Source organism: Rana temporaria, chromosome 2 (genome assembly GCF_905171775.1).
Source record: "Rana temporaria chromosome 2, aRanTem1.1, whole genome shotgun sequence".
Classification (NCBI taxonomy): domain Eukaryota; kingdom Metazoa; phylum Chordata; class Amphibia; order Anura; family Ranidae; genus Rana; species Rana temporaria.
Window position 1 is genome coordinate 212,971,498 of NC_053490.1, and position 14,401 is coordinate 212,985,898.

The window sequence follows — 14,401 nt, forward strand, 5'->3', positions numbered from 1 at the left end:
GTGAGCATGGAATTGGGTGACGGGGGGCTAGAGAAAACCTCTAGAGAGTAGAGCTGCATAATGGTTAAAAGATTTGCGATCTTGATGCAACCCCTTCACGATCTTAATCCGACATTTCTAATGCCGCGTACACACGGTCAATTTCTGCGATGTAAAAAAACGAAGTTTTTAAAAACGTCAATTTAATTGACCGTGTGTGGGAGAAAACGACGTTTTATGTCTTCTGAAAAACGACCAAAAAAAATTGAAGCATGCTTCAATTTTATGTGTCGTTTTTCAAAACGTCGCTTTTGACTTCACAGAAATTGACCGTGTGTAGCAAAAAACGACGTTTCAAACAACGTTTTTACACCCCCGCATGCCCAGAAGCTAGTTATGAAGCGAGCTTCAATGGAAAAACGTGGTGAACGTAACCTCGCTTTGCTAGAGCACTGTGAAAAAACGATGGTGTGTAGGCAACATCGTTTTTGAAAAGTGTCGTTTTAAAAACGTCGTTTTTTACATCGCAGAAAACGACCGTGTGTACGCGGCATTAGTGCAGAGCCGTTCTCTGCTCAGAGCTGTCAAAGACAAATCCGGCACAGTTTATCACTACATTGCTCAACGCTGAGAGATAAAGAGAAACATTGTATCATTTGGTTCTTTTAGATCAAAGGAATGAACTTCGGTCTGTAAATGAGGTCAGTTTAACGACTTAAAGACAACCTTTTTTTTACATTTGTTGCTTACAAGTAAAAATCTGTATTTTTTGGTAGAAAATAGCTTAGAACCCCCAAACAAACATATATATATATAATTGTGATCTTTATTCTAAGCAAAATTGTGATTTTTATTCTATTCAGAATCATGAGAGAGAGAGGGGGGGGGGAGAGACTCTCTTGATTCCTGACTAAGATAGAGTTAGATTGTGTTGGCACGGGGTGGGGAGTGGTAGTGGTTGCAGACACATTAGGCCAGTGATTTTCATGAACACCATTATTCCGCAGTCCACCATATAAATAATGATTCCACTTGTGCCAACGCCAGTGGTTATGCCTTAATTCAAGGTCTACCTTCCGAAATACATTTTTACTTTGCAGAGAAAGAACTTCTGGATTCCCTACCCATTAGTAAGAAATGTCCAGAAGATCAAGAACTCCTCCGTTTCCTCTTTGAAAACAAGCTGAAAAAGGTAGAGTATAGCCTCCTGTGTGAACCGGTACTTATAGCCAGGGAAATGGAACATGTAATCTCTCACCTCTTTCATTTTCCTTGCCATTTATAAAGACTACTGGGACCATCAAAGGTCTGATAACTCAATTGTCTTTGTTTCGTGCTCTAATTGTCAATAAACATAATCATCAATTTGCCCTTACTTATTCAGTTTTGAAAAAGAAGGCTTTTCCAGGATTTCTTTTGATCTACATACTCCTTTTGCTTGGCTGTTAGGGAGTAGCAAGGAACTATGCACGTCCTAATGGATGCGAGGGTACCTTCTTTTGTGGGTAAAGAAGTTGTAGAATCAAACCGCTATGTAGGATACCATAACAATATTTTCATCATGGGGTTATTTACTGCATAAAAGAACACAAGAAAACCCATGTTTTTGTTGTCATTGTTTTGACCTTTTTGCTGCTGTAACATTAACTATGGTGGTGTTTTTCAGTACAACAAACCTAGTGAAACAGTAATTCCAGAATCTGTTGATGGGCTTCAGGAAAACTTAGATGTAGTGGTCTCCTTGGCAGAAAGACATTACTACAACTGTGATTTCAAGATGTGTTATAAACTCACATCTGTGTAAGTAAAAGTGTCTCACTACTCTTATGTCTTTTGTTGTATTTCTAAAACTTTGTGCTGTGCTAAATTCAGTTTGGTAAAAGACGGGATTATTCACCCGCCCATACTGATAGGATATGGTAAAATAAACAAATTAAATCAAATAAATTTGGTGAAATAATGTATATAATATACTTGGCCCCTTATGTTTTTGTATCAAGACCCAGAAATGTTTCCACATATTTGTATATATTCTAACATGAAAGACAAAACCAGGGGCCAGGGGCCATCTTTGGTACTGGTATAAATAATCACACCTGTAAACTGATAAAGACATCACACTGACATTAAAAACATTTATGCCGCGTATATACGATAGGTCCATCCGATGAGAACGGACCGATGGACCGTTTTCATCGGTTAACCAATGAAGCTGACTGATGGTCCGTCGCGCCTACACACCATCGGTTAAAAAAACGATCGTGTCAGAACGCTGTGACGTAAAACACAACGACGTGCTGAAAAAAACAAAGTTCAATGCTTCCAAGCATGCGTCGACTTGATTCTGAGCATGCGTGGATTTTTAACCGATGGTTGTGCCTACTAACGATCGGTTTTGTTATCGGTTAGAAATCCATCGGTTAAATTTACAACAAGTTGGCTTTTTTTTAACCGATGGATAAATAACCGATGGCGCCCATCGGTTTTGAAAACGGTCCATCAGACCATTCTCATCGGTTTAACCGATCGTGTGTACGCGGCATCACTCAGAAGCAGCTGACTGTTCATGATCATGGCTGGGATTTTTAGCTATATTTGTAATTCTTTAGCGCTTCTCATTTATAGACAAAAATAAAGAAAAATCTGTTACATTCTCTTGGCTGAGCCCATTACAAAAATATATAAAAAAAATAGTAACCGTAAGTAAGCTGAAGTGACAATTGTTTCAAAGTACAGGTCCTGGGCCCCTGTCAGACAAGGTGGACTTCATCATGTGGATCTGCCTTCTCAGTGGGGCGATCTCTCTGCTGGTCTTCACTGAGTAGGTGGATGTCAGTGGCCGCTCTGCTATAAACAGACACGACCCGCTGTTCTCAATGAGGCGGGCGTATGGAAACAGACCGCCTGTCTGCTTTTTATCTGACTGTCATCTGATCCGATCGGACGGATGGGGAACGGATCCCCATACATCTGTTTTTAACAGACAGGATCGAATTCTGGCAGGTGTCAGTAGGCACATGTCCACTGGCATCCGCTGCTCCATAGAGAGCTATATATGGTCCGATTGAGTCCGTCTGAAAAACTGACAGGCGGACCCGATCGGTCTGTCAGTGTGAAAGGGGCCTTAGAGTCATTCAGTCATAAGATCATTTGCTGTATATCAGGGGTGCCCAACCGCTGGCCAGTGGGATGGGTCGACAAATCCAGAGCGCAGGTCCCTGAACCAACCATCCCAGAGCTTCAGTGGTAAGAATGAAGCCGGCGATAGAGGAAGCATGTGGCTGCAGTAGAGAGCAGAGCCTATGCTTCTGGTATATCGCCAGCTCCTGTCACAGGTGGAGTGGTACCAAATGCACTCCGCCTGGGACAGCAACAAACGACGGTACCCACTGGAGATAGCAACAGCCTGGGACAGATGCATGCAGGACTCCTGAAGAAGTGGTGAAGATCGAGGTCAGTTTTTTTCATTTAAAATCAAACCGCAATGGGTATATCTGTTATCTACGATGATTACTCTGGCCTGCTTTTAAACTGATCCTCCGATCCACCCAGACAGAAGGGGATGGATTCCCTTCTGTTTTTTTTTTTTTTTTTGTGTGGAGGTAGGCGGTGTAAAAGGACACAAAACCATTTATTTCTGTCGCTCCATATAGGTGAATGGAGGGTCGGATTGGGTCCACCTGAAAAACGGACAGGCGGACCTGATCAGACAAATCATGTGAAAGGGGCCTAAGGCTGTTTTCACAATGATGCGCTATGGTTTACTCGCACCGCAAGTGCAGCGCAAAACACCTTTGGCTTTCCTGCGGTTTGCCTGCACTTTGCCATAAACTTCTGTTTATTACCTATGCAGGAGTTTTGATGCGCTTTCAGAAAGTGCACCACACCTGCAGCATATAATAGAATTCTATGGCAAAGTGCAGGAAAGCCACAGGTGCACTGCGGTGCGGGTAAACCGCAGTGGATCATTGTGAAAGCAACCTTAGGCCCCTTTCTCACGATTTGTCTGATCAGGTTCACCAGTCAGTTTTTCAGGTGGACCAAATCTGATCCGCTAAAAAACAGAAGGGGATCTGTGTCCCCTTCCGTCTGGGCAGATCGAAGGGTCCATAGAGCAGAGCGGGCTGTGTCCTTGTCTGCTCAGCATATGCAGAGTGCGCACGGACCTGTCATCTGCCCGCTCTGCTCATTGTGGCCCTCAACTGGTTACCAAGTCTCTTTTCAAAAGGTTGGGTATCCCTGATTTTATTTTTTATATATATATATATATATATATATATATATATATATATATATATATATATATATATATATATATATATATATATATATATATTCTCATTCAAAGCATCAAAATACGCCAAGTTTTCAAAGAACAGAGTGAAGGGACCTATGAACCCATGGGTACCAGTAACCTAATAATTGGTAACTTTCAGTCCTAACAACCACTGACTGTGCTTGCGTAAAGAATAGGGAAAAATGTTGGTATAATATTCTAGTAACGATAAGGGGTAGAAATGATGCAAGTGAGATAGTAGATCGGTAGGATCAAGGGTGTCACTCCCTGGCAATATACAGTGAAGGAATGGGTATATTAACTCGGTAGCGAGCAAGAGCGGGAACTACATTCAGTCTCCCCAAACACAGGACATTACTTGTAGATGTGGATCAGTGGTATTGAAATATTACCAAGACCAGGATTACCAACTGTCAAAAATTTTGTGGACAGTTTGTAAATTATCAAGGGCTGATTATGTCATGCTGTGTTGACTTTATGTGTACACCAGGCAAATTACTTGTTTATGGGTATTGTCAGTGTTTCCATATTGTGTTTATACTGTTTAAATATCGGTTGTCTTCTGTAATTTTTCAGGTTGCTCCGTCAGTAAATTTTCCATGTTTTTGCCTGTAAAAAATGCTGTAGGAGGTTGGCAACACTGGCCAAGGCCTCCACGTCTGCCTGAATTTTTTTCTGAGTTGCGAAGGGTAATGAGGTCAGCTGAGATTACTTTGTCACAATTTCATCTTTACAAATTTTTGGATAACGTCAATAACTGAAATGAGGGGGGAAAAGTCTGGTATCTGCCATATTTCTTGCAGTGAAATTGGAGGTGTATGGGCAGCCTCTGACTTTATGGACACTTCCTAAAGTTTAAAATATATCTAAACCCAAAACGGTTTTATTTTGGTGTGACCAGTTAGGGAGATTAACTTTCACTTTTTCTCCTGTATATGCAACCAGAAGTAATTAATTTCTAATGTGAGGGACATCCCCTCTTAGACAGTTGTCACAGGTTAAGTATCACAATGGAAGCCTGCCCCTCTATTTCTGTTTTGGCAACTCAAAATTCCCAATGAAATTGGTGATCAGGACATTAAAGTGGTTGTAAACCCTTACAGACCATTTGGCCCTACAGGTAAGGCTTGCCTGTAGGTGCAAGAAATATCTCCTTAACCTACACGGTTAAGGAGATATTTGCATAAAAGACTGCACCAATGTCTACAGCGTATGCGCGTCTTAGACAACGGCGCAGGCGCACTGAGAGTGCCATTAATGAATGGGTCCCTGACGGCTCCCACACGCATGCGCGGGAGTGATGTCACCGCTGCTCCGGCCAGTCACAGCGCCGTAGCAGCGATACCCGGAAGTCACTCCAGATCATGGTGGAGGAGAGGAACGAGTGTCACTGCAGGGGCTTCAATCTCAGGTAAGTAATTCATAATGAGCTAGTATGCTATGCATACTAGCTCATTATGCCTTTCTCTTTTTTTATTTATTTATTTTTTTAGGAAAACTTTCAGAGGGTTTACTTCCTCCTTTAAGGCTTGCCATACATTATACAATTCTCTTGTGCAATTTTCCTTTCAGAGTTACCAAACAACAGGTAATACGAGGTCCAACGTAAACGCTTTCAATTTGTATCCAATTCAGGCCCTACATAGTTTAAAGGTAAATCTAAAGGAGATTGTAAAGAAATAATACAAGAAAATTGTATAATGTATGGCCAGCTTTAGAGGGAGAGTTTCTCCCTGACAGGAACACGGAAAACAATAAAAACCTGACAGGGGTTCTAATCCCTACCACTTTATGCAAAACTAAAATAAAAAGTTTTGCCTTTTTAGTTTTACTTTCGGAGGACAAAGCTGAGATTCCCAAGATAAAAGTGGAACTGTACAAATGAAATATGGCCGTTTAGGTAAAAGCAGCAACATTTAATCAGGAAGCAAGGACAGAAAGTAGGAGTTGCACTGGAAAAAGGGAAGGTTTTGTAGATAATACTTATCACAAGTAATTTTTCTGCATTTTCAGGGTTATGGAAAAGGATCCCTTTCATGCAAATTGTTTACCTGTACATATAGGCACTCTTGTAGAGCTGAACAAAGCAAATGGTAAGTTCTTAGCGGACATTCTATATGGGTATCACATTTATATACTTATATTTCTTGATCTTTTATATTCAAAAATATATATTTTTCTCTTTACAGAACTCTTCTATCTTTCACATAAACTAGTTGATTTATATCCAAATAATCCTGTAAGTATTCAAATGTTTTTTATTTATTTTTTGTTCCTTTTTTAGCCATTGTGTATATTGTGCTGCCAATTGACTTCTATAATTTGTCACACTGCTGTCCACCCAACCTTCTTTTTTTTTTTTTTTTTTTTGCCTTGATTGGATTTAGCCTCACCTCCCATGTTGCCACAGGCCCATTCCTCAAATTAATTTGGGCTCCCTGCAACTATATTTTCCCATGTCAGGCTTTTTGTATTTCAGAGAATTAGGCCCCTTTCACATGGGGATGTGCGTTATGACGGACTCCGTTAATCCCTGCTGAGCTGGCAGATTACAGGACCGCCTCCGCTTACTGTGCAGGGATGGACCCGTCGGAGCTCTGCTCTCTATGGGAAATCGGATGAGAACGAACCACCTGTCCGTTTTCATCCGATCCGCCAAACGGATGGAAAATAGGGTTTCCATTCGTCTGGATTTAGCAGAGCAGAGTGGATCGAATCCATCGCTCCATAGACCTGTATGGAGTGTCCGTGTAAAAGGGGCCTTACTCTAGTTTTCTTACTTTATGTATTTGAAAAGATTTCTTGGGGCCCATTCACACTAAATGCAGTTGTATCCTTTATTTTTTTCCTACTGCATTCCAACTGCATAGACAGTCCAAAATTTCTATGATCATAGTTCATTACAGTGCAATGCAGTAAAAGAAAAGTACAGCAGGCTGCATTTTTCTGCATCACATCGCAGTGCACAAAAAAGCCCAAAGAAGGAAGGAAGTGACTGTACAGAACAAACGCAAATGGAAAAGCACGTGTTAACTTGCATCAAATGTGCATGAAAATCCAGGTTACAGACGTGCAGTTTCTGGTGTGACTGGGCCCTTAATGAACATTCAAAGCACAGAAGATTACAAGGTGTTGTGGATTATATTATTACTTACATTGTGTTTTTGTTACATTCATGCCTCAGGTGTCCTGGTTTGCAGTGGGTTGTTACTATCTCATGGTGGGGCATAAAAATGAACATGCCAGAAGGTATCTCAGGTAGGATCTTTATGCATCATGCCTGATGTGTGAGCATGTAAATGAAATAAACACAAGATTTTGACATATTGATGTAAAACTGTTCTAATTCCTTAAAATATTGTTTGAATTTTAGCAAAGCCACCACACTGGAGAGAAGTTATGGTCCGGCTTGGATTGCGTATGGACATTCATTTGCAGTGGAAAGTGAACATGACCAAGCAATGGCTGCTTATTTCACAGCAGCGCAGCTGATGAAAGGGTATGATCATTACTAGGTAACAGATTGCAAATAAATGTCATGTGGATTTAGATGCAGTGGCCTTTTTCTAATGCTCATTGCTGCTGCAGTACATTCAGTGTACAGACCAGTAAAGTGACGCATTATCAGCTTGTGCATCTAAGTGCCAGGGCATGTTGCTGGACTCCTGAAGAAAATACCTGTTGCCGCACTGTTTTTTACTTAAAGCGGTTGTAAACCCGCATCAACATTTTTATTTTTTTTTCTCCTGCAAGGCAAAAGTCATAATGAGCTAATATGCACCGCATATTAGCTCATTATGAAATACTTACCTCGGAACGAGGTGTGTAAAACTTACCTGGTTCACGCCAAGCGAGAAATCATCTTGCTCCGGCGTGTCTTCCGGGTATCGCCTCTCCAGCGCTGTGATTGGCTGGAGCGGCGATGACGTCACTCGTGCGCGCGGGAGATTTAAATTCGGCAAGGTCCGGCGGCTGCCGGTCCTTTAGACGAGGATCCCCCCTGCGAATGCGCCGCTGACGTCAGCGGCGCATTGCGAGGGGAATATCTCCTAAACCGTGCAGGTTTAGGAGATATTCTTTATACCTACAGGTAAGCCTTATAATAGGCTTACCTGTACGTAAAAGTCATAAAGTGGGGTTTACAACCACTTTAATTATGCATATGTGATATTTGATCTCTGGCCTCTGTGGAAGCTGTAAATTATTGTGGTATGCCCAGCTACTAAAGTGATTGCCACCATCTTCCAGGAGCCATGTAGAGCAGCCTCCCTTCTGCATAATTAACCGCAGGGGGTCACTAATTCAGCGCAGCTGCATTTCAGACAATGCTTTTGCATTTTTCTCAATGCAAAGCATTTTCAGATTGGACAAGGTGGAGATTGTGATATCACCACCCCCTTTCTCTGACTGTTGCCTATTTAGAGAATGCCTTGCATTCATTGAGAAAAATGCAAGGTGTTCTCTGATTTTACATTTTCCAAAGAGGCCAATCGGGTATCGCATATACATACTTGCATTTGGCTAAGCTAGCCCAATGTAAATATACAAAATGTATCATTGCTGGAGTTTAGCTTTAAAGTGGTATTAAACCTAAAACAAACAAAATATTATATTGCAGCTTACTAATTCTTCGATGTGGTGCCTGCATTGTTTTCTCCCCCTGATTTCACCTGGTGATCTGACCAGTAAAACCTATTCTGTATTGGGGTGCCCCCTTCTGGATGAAGGAGAACAGCAGACAGCAGCTTTGTTATTCTGGGGGAGGGAAGTGTTAGATGTCCTAGCAGATTTGGATACACTAACAAATGAAGCCAAACTCCAGCTGCCACTTTATAAGCTTTTAGAGCAAACATTTTTATTTTATTTCCTTTTTTAAATGAAGTTTTTACATAAATAAAAGCTGATCCTTGTATGCACCTAGTCAGTGGTAAAAGGTTCATCTCATCCCTCTAACTGATACATATGCAAAGCAGCTTGTTATTTTGAAAATCAGACCTGCTGGTCAAATCAAAGGGTGAAAATAAAGGAAAAAAAGACTGAAAAAAGAAAACAAATGCAGCCACCACGCCTAAGAATTGGGGAACTGCAATATAATAGTTTTCTTTTGGGTTTATTACTGCTTTAAGTATTTAATATTCTCAAAGCGATTTTAGCAATGGCAACCATCATGAGTCTCACATGAGCCTTTAACCACTTAAGGACCCGTGCGCGACAATATACAACGGCACGGCTGAGCAGATGGACGTACCCGTACGTCCTCTTTAAGATGCGCCATTGTGGGCACGCACACGCGCGTGCCGTGAGTCCGAATGCGGCTCCAGCGGAGACCTGCAATCCTCTCACGAAGAGGAAGAACAGGAAAATGCTGATTTAAACAAGCATTTCCCCATTCTTCCTAGTGACAGGACACTGATCAACACTCCCTGTGATCGGGAGCGGCGATCAGTGTCGTGTCACACGTAGCCCATCCCTTCCACAGTTAGGACACACTTAACCCCTTCAGCGCCTCCTGCTGGTTAACCCCTTCACTGCCAGTGTAATTTTTACAGTAATCGGTGCATTTTTATAGCACTGATCACTGTATCAATGGTACCAAAAAAAGAGTAGGGTGCGTGTTTCATTTAAATGAAGCGCGTCCCCGTGCCGAACGAACTGCGCATGCGTCGTCCCTAAATTTCCCACCGTGCATTGTGCTAAATGACGTCGCAAGGACGTCATTGTTTTGATGTGGACATAAATTACGTCCACCCCTATTCACGGACGACTTGCGCAAACAAAATAAAATATTTTCAAATTCGACGCGGGAACGACGGCCATATTTAACATTGCGTACGCCACCAAATAGCAGCTTTAACTATACGCCGAAAAAAGCCGAACGGAAACGACATAAAAGAATGCGACGTACGCCTGTCGGATCTAACCCAGATGCCATCGTATTTTGTTTTGAGGATTCAAAACAAAGATACGACGCAGGAAATTAGAAAATACACCGGCGTATCGGTAGATACGCCGGCGTACTTTCTTTGTGGATCTGCCCCTATAACTTTTGCGCAAACCAATCAATAAATGCTTATTGCAAATTTTATTTTATTTTTTTACCAAAAATATGTCGAATACGTATCGGCCTAAACTGAGGGAAAACATTTTTTTAATATATTTTTTGAGGGTAATTTTTTTTCAAAATTTTCATTATTTTTGTTTATAGCGCAAAAAATAAAAACCGCAGAGGTGATCAAATACCACCAAAAGAAAGCTCTATTTGTGGGGAAAAAAGACGTAAATTTTGTTTGGGAGCCACGTCGCACGACCGCGCAATTGTCAGTTAAAGCGACGCACTGCCGAATCGCAAAAGTGCTCTGGTCTTTGGCCAGCCAAATGGTCTGGGAGTTAAGTGGTTAACATGTAAAGCTTGAAATAATCTGCCCATTCTGTGTACTATTTATGATTGTAAAAACTGACAGTCTTGTAAATAAAAAAGGCCTAAGGCCCCTTTCACACGGGGCAGATCAGTAATGATCCGCCTCCGTATGCTCAGCGGGGATCGCTCCATTGATCCCCGATGAGCTGGCGGATGGCAGGGACCGCCCTGTCAGATCTCTGCTATCCCCTATGGGGGGATTGGATGAACATGGACCGTATGTACGTGTTCATCTGATCCGATCCGCAGACGGAAGGAAAAATAGGGTTTTCTTCCGTCTGCAGAATCGGATCATTGCGGAAGCGGACGAGATCGGGTGTCAGCGGATCCGCGATCTCATAGGGACCAATGTATGTCCCTTTTTTTTTTTTATCCGCAAACGGATGGATGAAAAAGCAGACATACAGTCCGCATGTGTGAAAGGGGCCTAAACCATACAAGATGGAAAACGAATAACAGAAAATAAGTTATAGTAACCCTATAGCTCCTCTACTGCAGGATGAAAACATTAGGCAAATGTGTAGAGCTTTGACTTGCTCTCCAGTTTAATTTGTATTTAATTTTTTATCTCTGTTTCCAGGGAATTTATCTAATTTTCAGTCTTAATTTTACCAGTTCTTATACCTTTTAGCTTAAAAGTAGATATGTACATTTGGCCAAGTAGAACTATGGTCTTCCATTTATTATAGGTGCATCTTAACTTAGTTTTCTCATAGTCCCTTTGCAAAGTCCCACAAATACCTGCTGATCTTGCCAGTAAAGTCCATCTAATGTAGATTACTTTGACACGATGATGCTGCCCTGCTCCTGAATTTATAACATAGTTACCATGCTCATGTAGGCTGTGCTGCTTACACTAAAGTGGGATTGAAAAGGGAGGGGTGTGGTTATCACTTGGGTTACGCCGATACTGTTTTTTTACCGGTGAGTAAGAGTACCACTACTTTCGGTCAAGTTCTCACTAATACTGAGTATTCATACCCTTTTGTGGTGCGATTTAAACCCATAAAAATGAATGGGCTCAAATCGCGCTGAAATGAATTGCATGAAATTTGAACAGGAATGCGGTGCACCACTCCTGTGTGACCCCGGGCTAGTCACTATAACAAGTCTGGGTTCACACCGGAGTGGTGCGGGAAACCATATGTGATTCGGACAGGAATCGTGCTGTGTTCCTGTTCAAATTACATGTCATTCTTTGCAGTGCAATTTGAGCCCATTCATTTTATATGAGCTCAAATCACGCTGCAAAGGTATCTGTTTCAGGTATCCGAGCATTTGTAGGAGTTCTCGTGCAAATGCTTAATATCGGCACCGATATCGGTCTCGGTGCAACCCTAGTAATCACCGTTGTCACTGTTGCTGCATGACAAGCTACAGTCTTATGTATCATCTGGCAATACCTAGTCCTGTCCCCTGCTTTCTGGATTGAGCACTACCTCTGTTGCTGAAACCCTCCCACTGTGAGCTGCAGTGTTTGGGAGGGGGATCATGTGAGACTCAGATGGAGGATTTGGCTCAGTCCTGAAGGGTTTGTGTTTGTTTTACTTTTTGAGGCTTGTAACATAGTAACTGAATTTGGGACTTTAGTCCAACAGCATGTCAGCTGTGTCTCTTTTTTCCTTTTTCTGCCCATTGTTTGCAATCTGTTTGGACAAACGGTTATATATGTTTTTTTTTTTTTTTTTTGCATATGATTTTATGTAAGGGGAACGCATTGACCTATTATCTGATGAGCATTGTTTTCACCTAAACAGGCCACTTTACATATCCCTAGTTAAATAAAATATAATCAAAGTCAAACACATATTAAAAAAAATGGAATATTCCAAGTTGTGTGTTGCCACTCTGCCATTATGTGAGAACTGAGAAGGTTTGAAGCCATAAAAATTGTATCTCCCATAAACCAGTATGTATGTGCTCCCCAAATATTTCATGTGTAGTTGTGATGATGCTGTTGTGGGGAGGTTAAAATATTGGCATAGTTTCCTGCAGCTTCCAGATTTGTTTTATTGGTTTAGCTAGATGGAATTTTTTCAACCACACTATGGCCCGGATTCACAAAGCACTTGCGCCGACGTATCTCGAGATACGCCGCGTAAGTGCAAATATGCACCGTCGTATCTATGCACCGGACTCGGAAAGTAAGAAAAGTAGATACACCGTCGTAACTCTGAATCTACGCTGTCGTACATTTAAGTTTATTCTCAAATTGAGATACACTTAAATGTAGATAAGATACGACGGCGGGCGCTGTCGTATCTTAGCTGACTATTTACGCCGGCCGCTAGGGGCGTGTACGCTGATTTACGCCTAGAATGCGTAAATCGGCGAGATACGCCTATTCAGGAACGTACGCTTGCCCGTCGCAGTAAAGATACGCCGTTTACGTAAGGTGTTTTCAGGCGTAAAGTTAGTCCAACAAAAAGCTGGCCTAGCCAATGTTAAGTATGAACGTCGGTCCCGCGTCAAATTTTTAAATGTTTACGTCGTTTGTGTAAGTTGTCCGTGAATGGGGCTGGGCGTAATTTACATTCACGTCGAAACCAATAAGTCTTTGCGGCGTAATTTGGAGCATGCGCACTGGGATATGTCCACGGACGGCACATGCGCCATTCGTAAAAACGTCAATCACGTCGGGTCACGATTAATTTGCATAAAACACGCCCACCTCTTCACAATTTGAATTAGGCGCGCTTAGGCCGGCATATTTACGCTACGCCGTGCTTTGGGACGCAAGTGATTTGTGAATACAGCACTTGCCTCTCTAACTTACAGCGGTGTAACGTAAATGACATACGTTACGCCCGCACAAAGTTACGCCGGCGTACGTGAATCTGGCTATATATCTAAAAACCAAGCTCATGATTGCTATTGAGCTTCTTTTAACACTGTCATTGTACTAAAGTATTTACATATTCTGAATAAGCCGTAAAAGCACTGTAAAACAAATGCTCATTCATATTTATATCTACGAGTATTGTGGAGAAATTTAGGTGCTGTGTTTTTCTATAAGAGCAGATCTGAGCAGGCAGGCTATCTGCCATCTATTGTTAACAAGCAGCAGGTGTTTGTAAGTTACCGTATTAGAAACTGACTGTAACCCAACTATGGGATCTGAGGATACTGCTTGTTAAGACTATTTAAATAGTTGAATGCCCATTGTCTGGGCACAGGTGCACTTTTAAGGCAAACAAAGGCAAGCATATAAATAGTAACCCAGTAAGTTACAGATTAGTGAAAGATAAGCTACTACTTTGCTATGCTTTTCATGTAACTAATCTGACAACATCTGAAGAAAAAAACGCAAATTGCAATGAGGCTGACAAAATAATACATGGTTTACTTATTTTTACTGTAGTACAAGCATCAAATTGCTGATCAATGCTGTATTGTTTGTTTGTTTTCAGGTGTCATTTACCGATGCTGTATATTGGACTGGAGTATGGCTTGACCAATAATTCCAAGTTGGCAGAAAGATTTTTCAGTCAGGCTTTGAGTATTGCACCAGAAGATCCATTTGTTATGCATGAAGTGGGTGTGGTGGCATTTCAGAATGGAGAGTAGGTGTTGTTTTTTTTCTTACTATATGACTGTTACCTTGGCACACACTTTTTATATTGCATATTTTAGTATAAACAAATGACACAACAGTACCAAAAAATTTGTAGGAGATGGCGGAAAAACATAAAGAACATGGCTTCCAT

General features: G+C 41.5%; 1 protein-coding gene across 1 annotated transcript in view; it reads left to right on the forward strand.

The window, feature by feature from the left end:
* The window catches only part of CDC16 (cell division cycle 16), a 47,362-nt gene that overhangs the window by 15,309 nt on the left and 17,652 nt on the right, over nucleotides 1–14,401 (forward strand). The window contains exons 7-13 of the mRNA XM_040336376.1: nucleotides 1,080–1,171; nucleotides 1,646–1,779; nucleotides 6,290–6,369; nucleotides 6,466–6,515; nucleotides 7,461–7,534; nucleotides 7,650–7,775; nucleotides 14,105–14,257. Coding sequence (XP_040192310.1) covers nucleotides 1,080–1,171; nucleotides 1,646–1,779; nucleotides 6,290–6,369; nucleotides 6,466–6,515; nucleotides 7,461–7,534; nucleotides 7,650–7,775; nucleotides 14,105–14,257 — 709 coding nt within the window. The remainder of the gene's footprint in view (nucleotides 1–1,079; nucleotides 1,172–1,645; nucleotides 1,780–6,289; nucleotides 6,370–6,465; nucleotides 6,516–7,460; nucleotides 7,535–7,649; nucleotides 7,776–14,104; nucleotides 14,258–14,401) is intronic.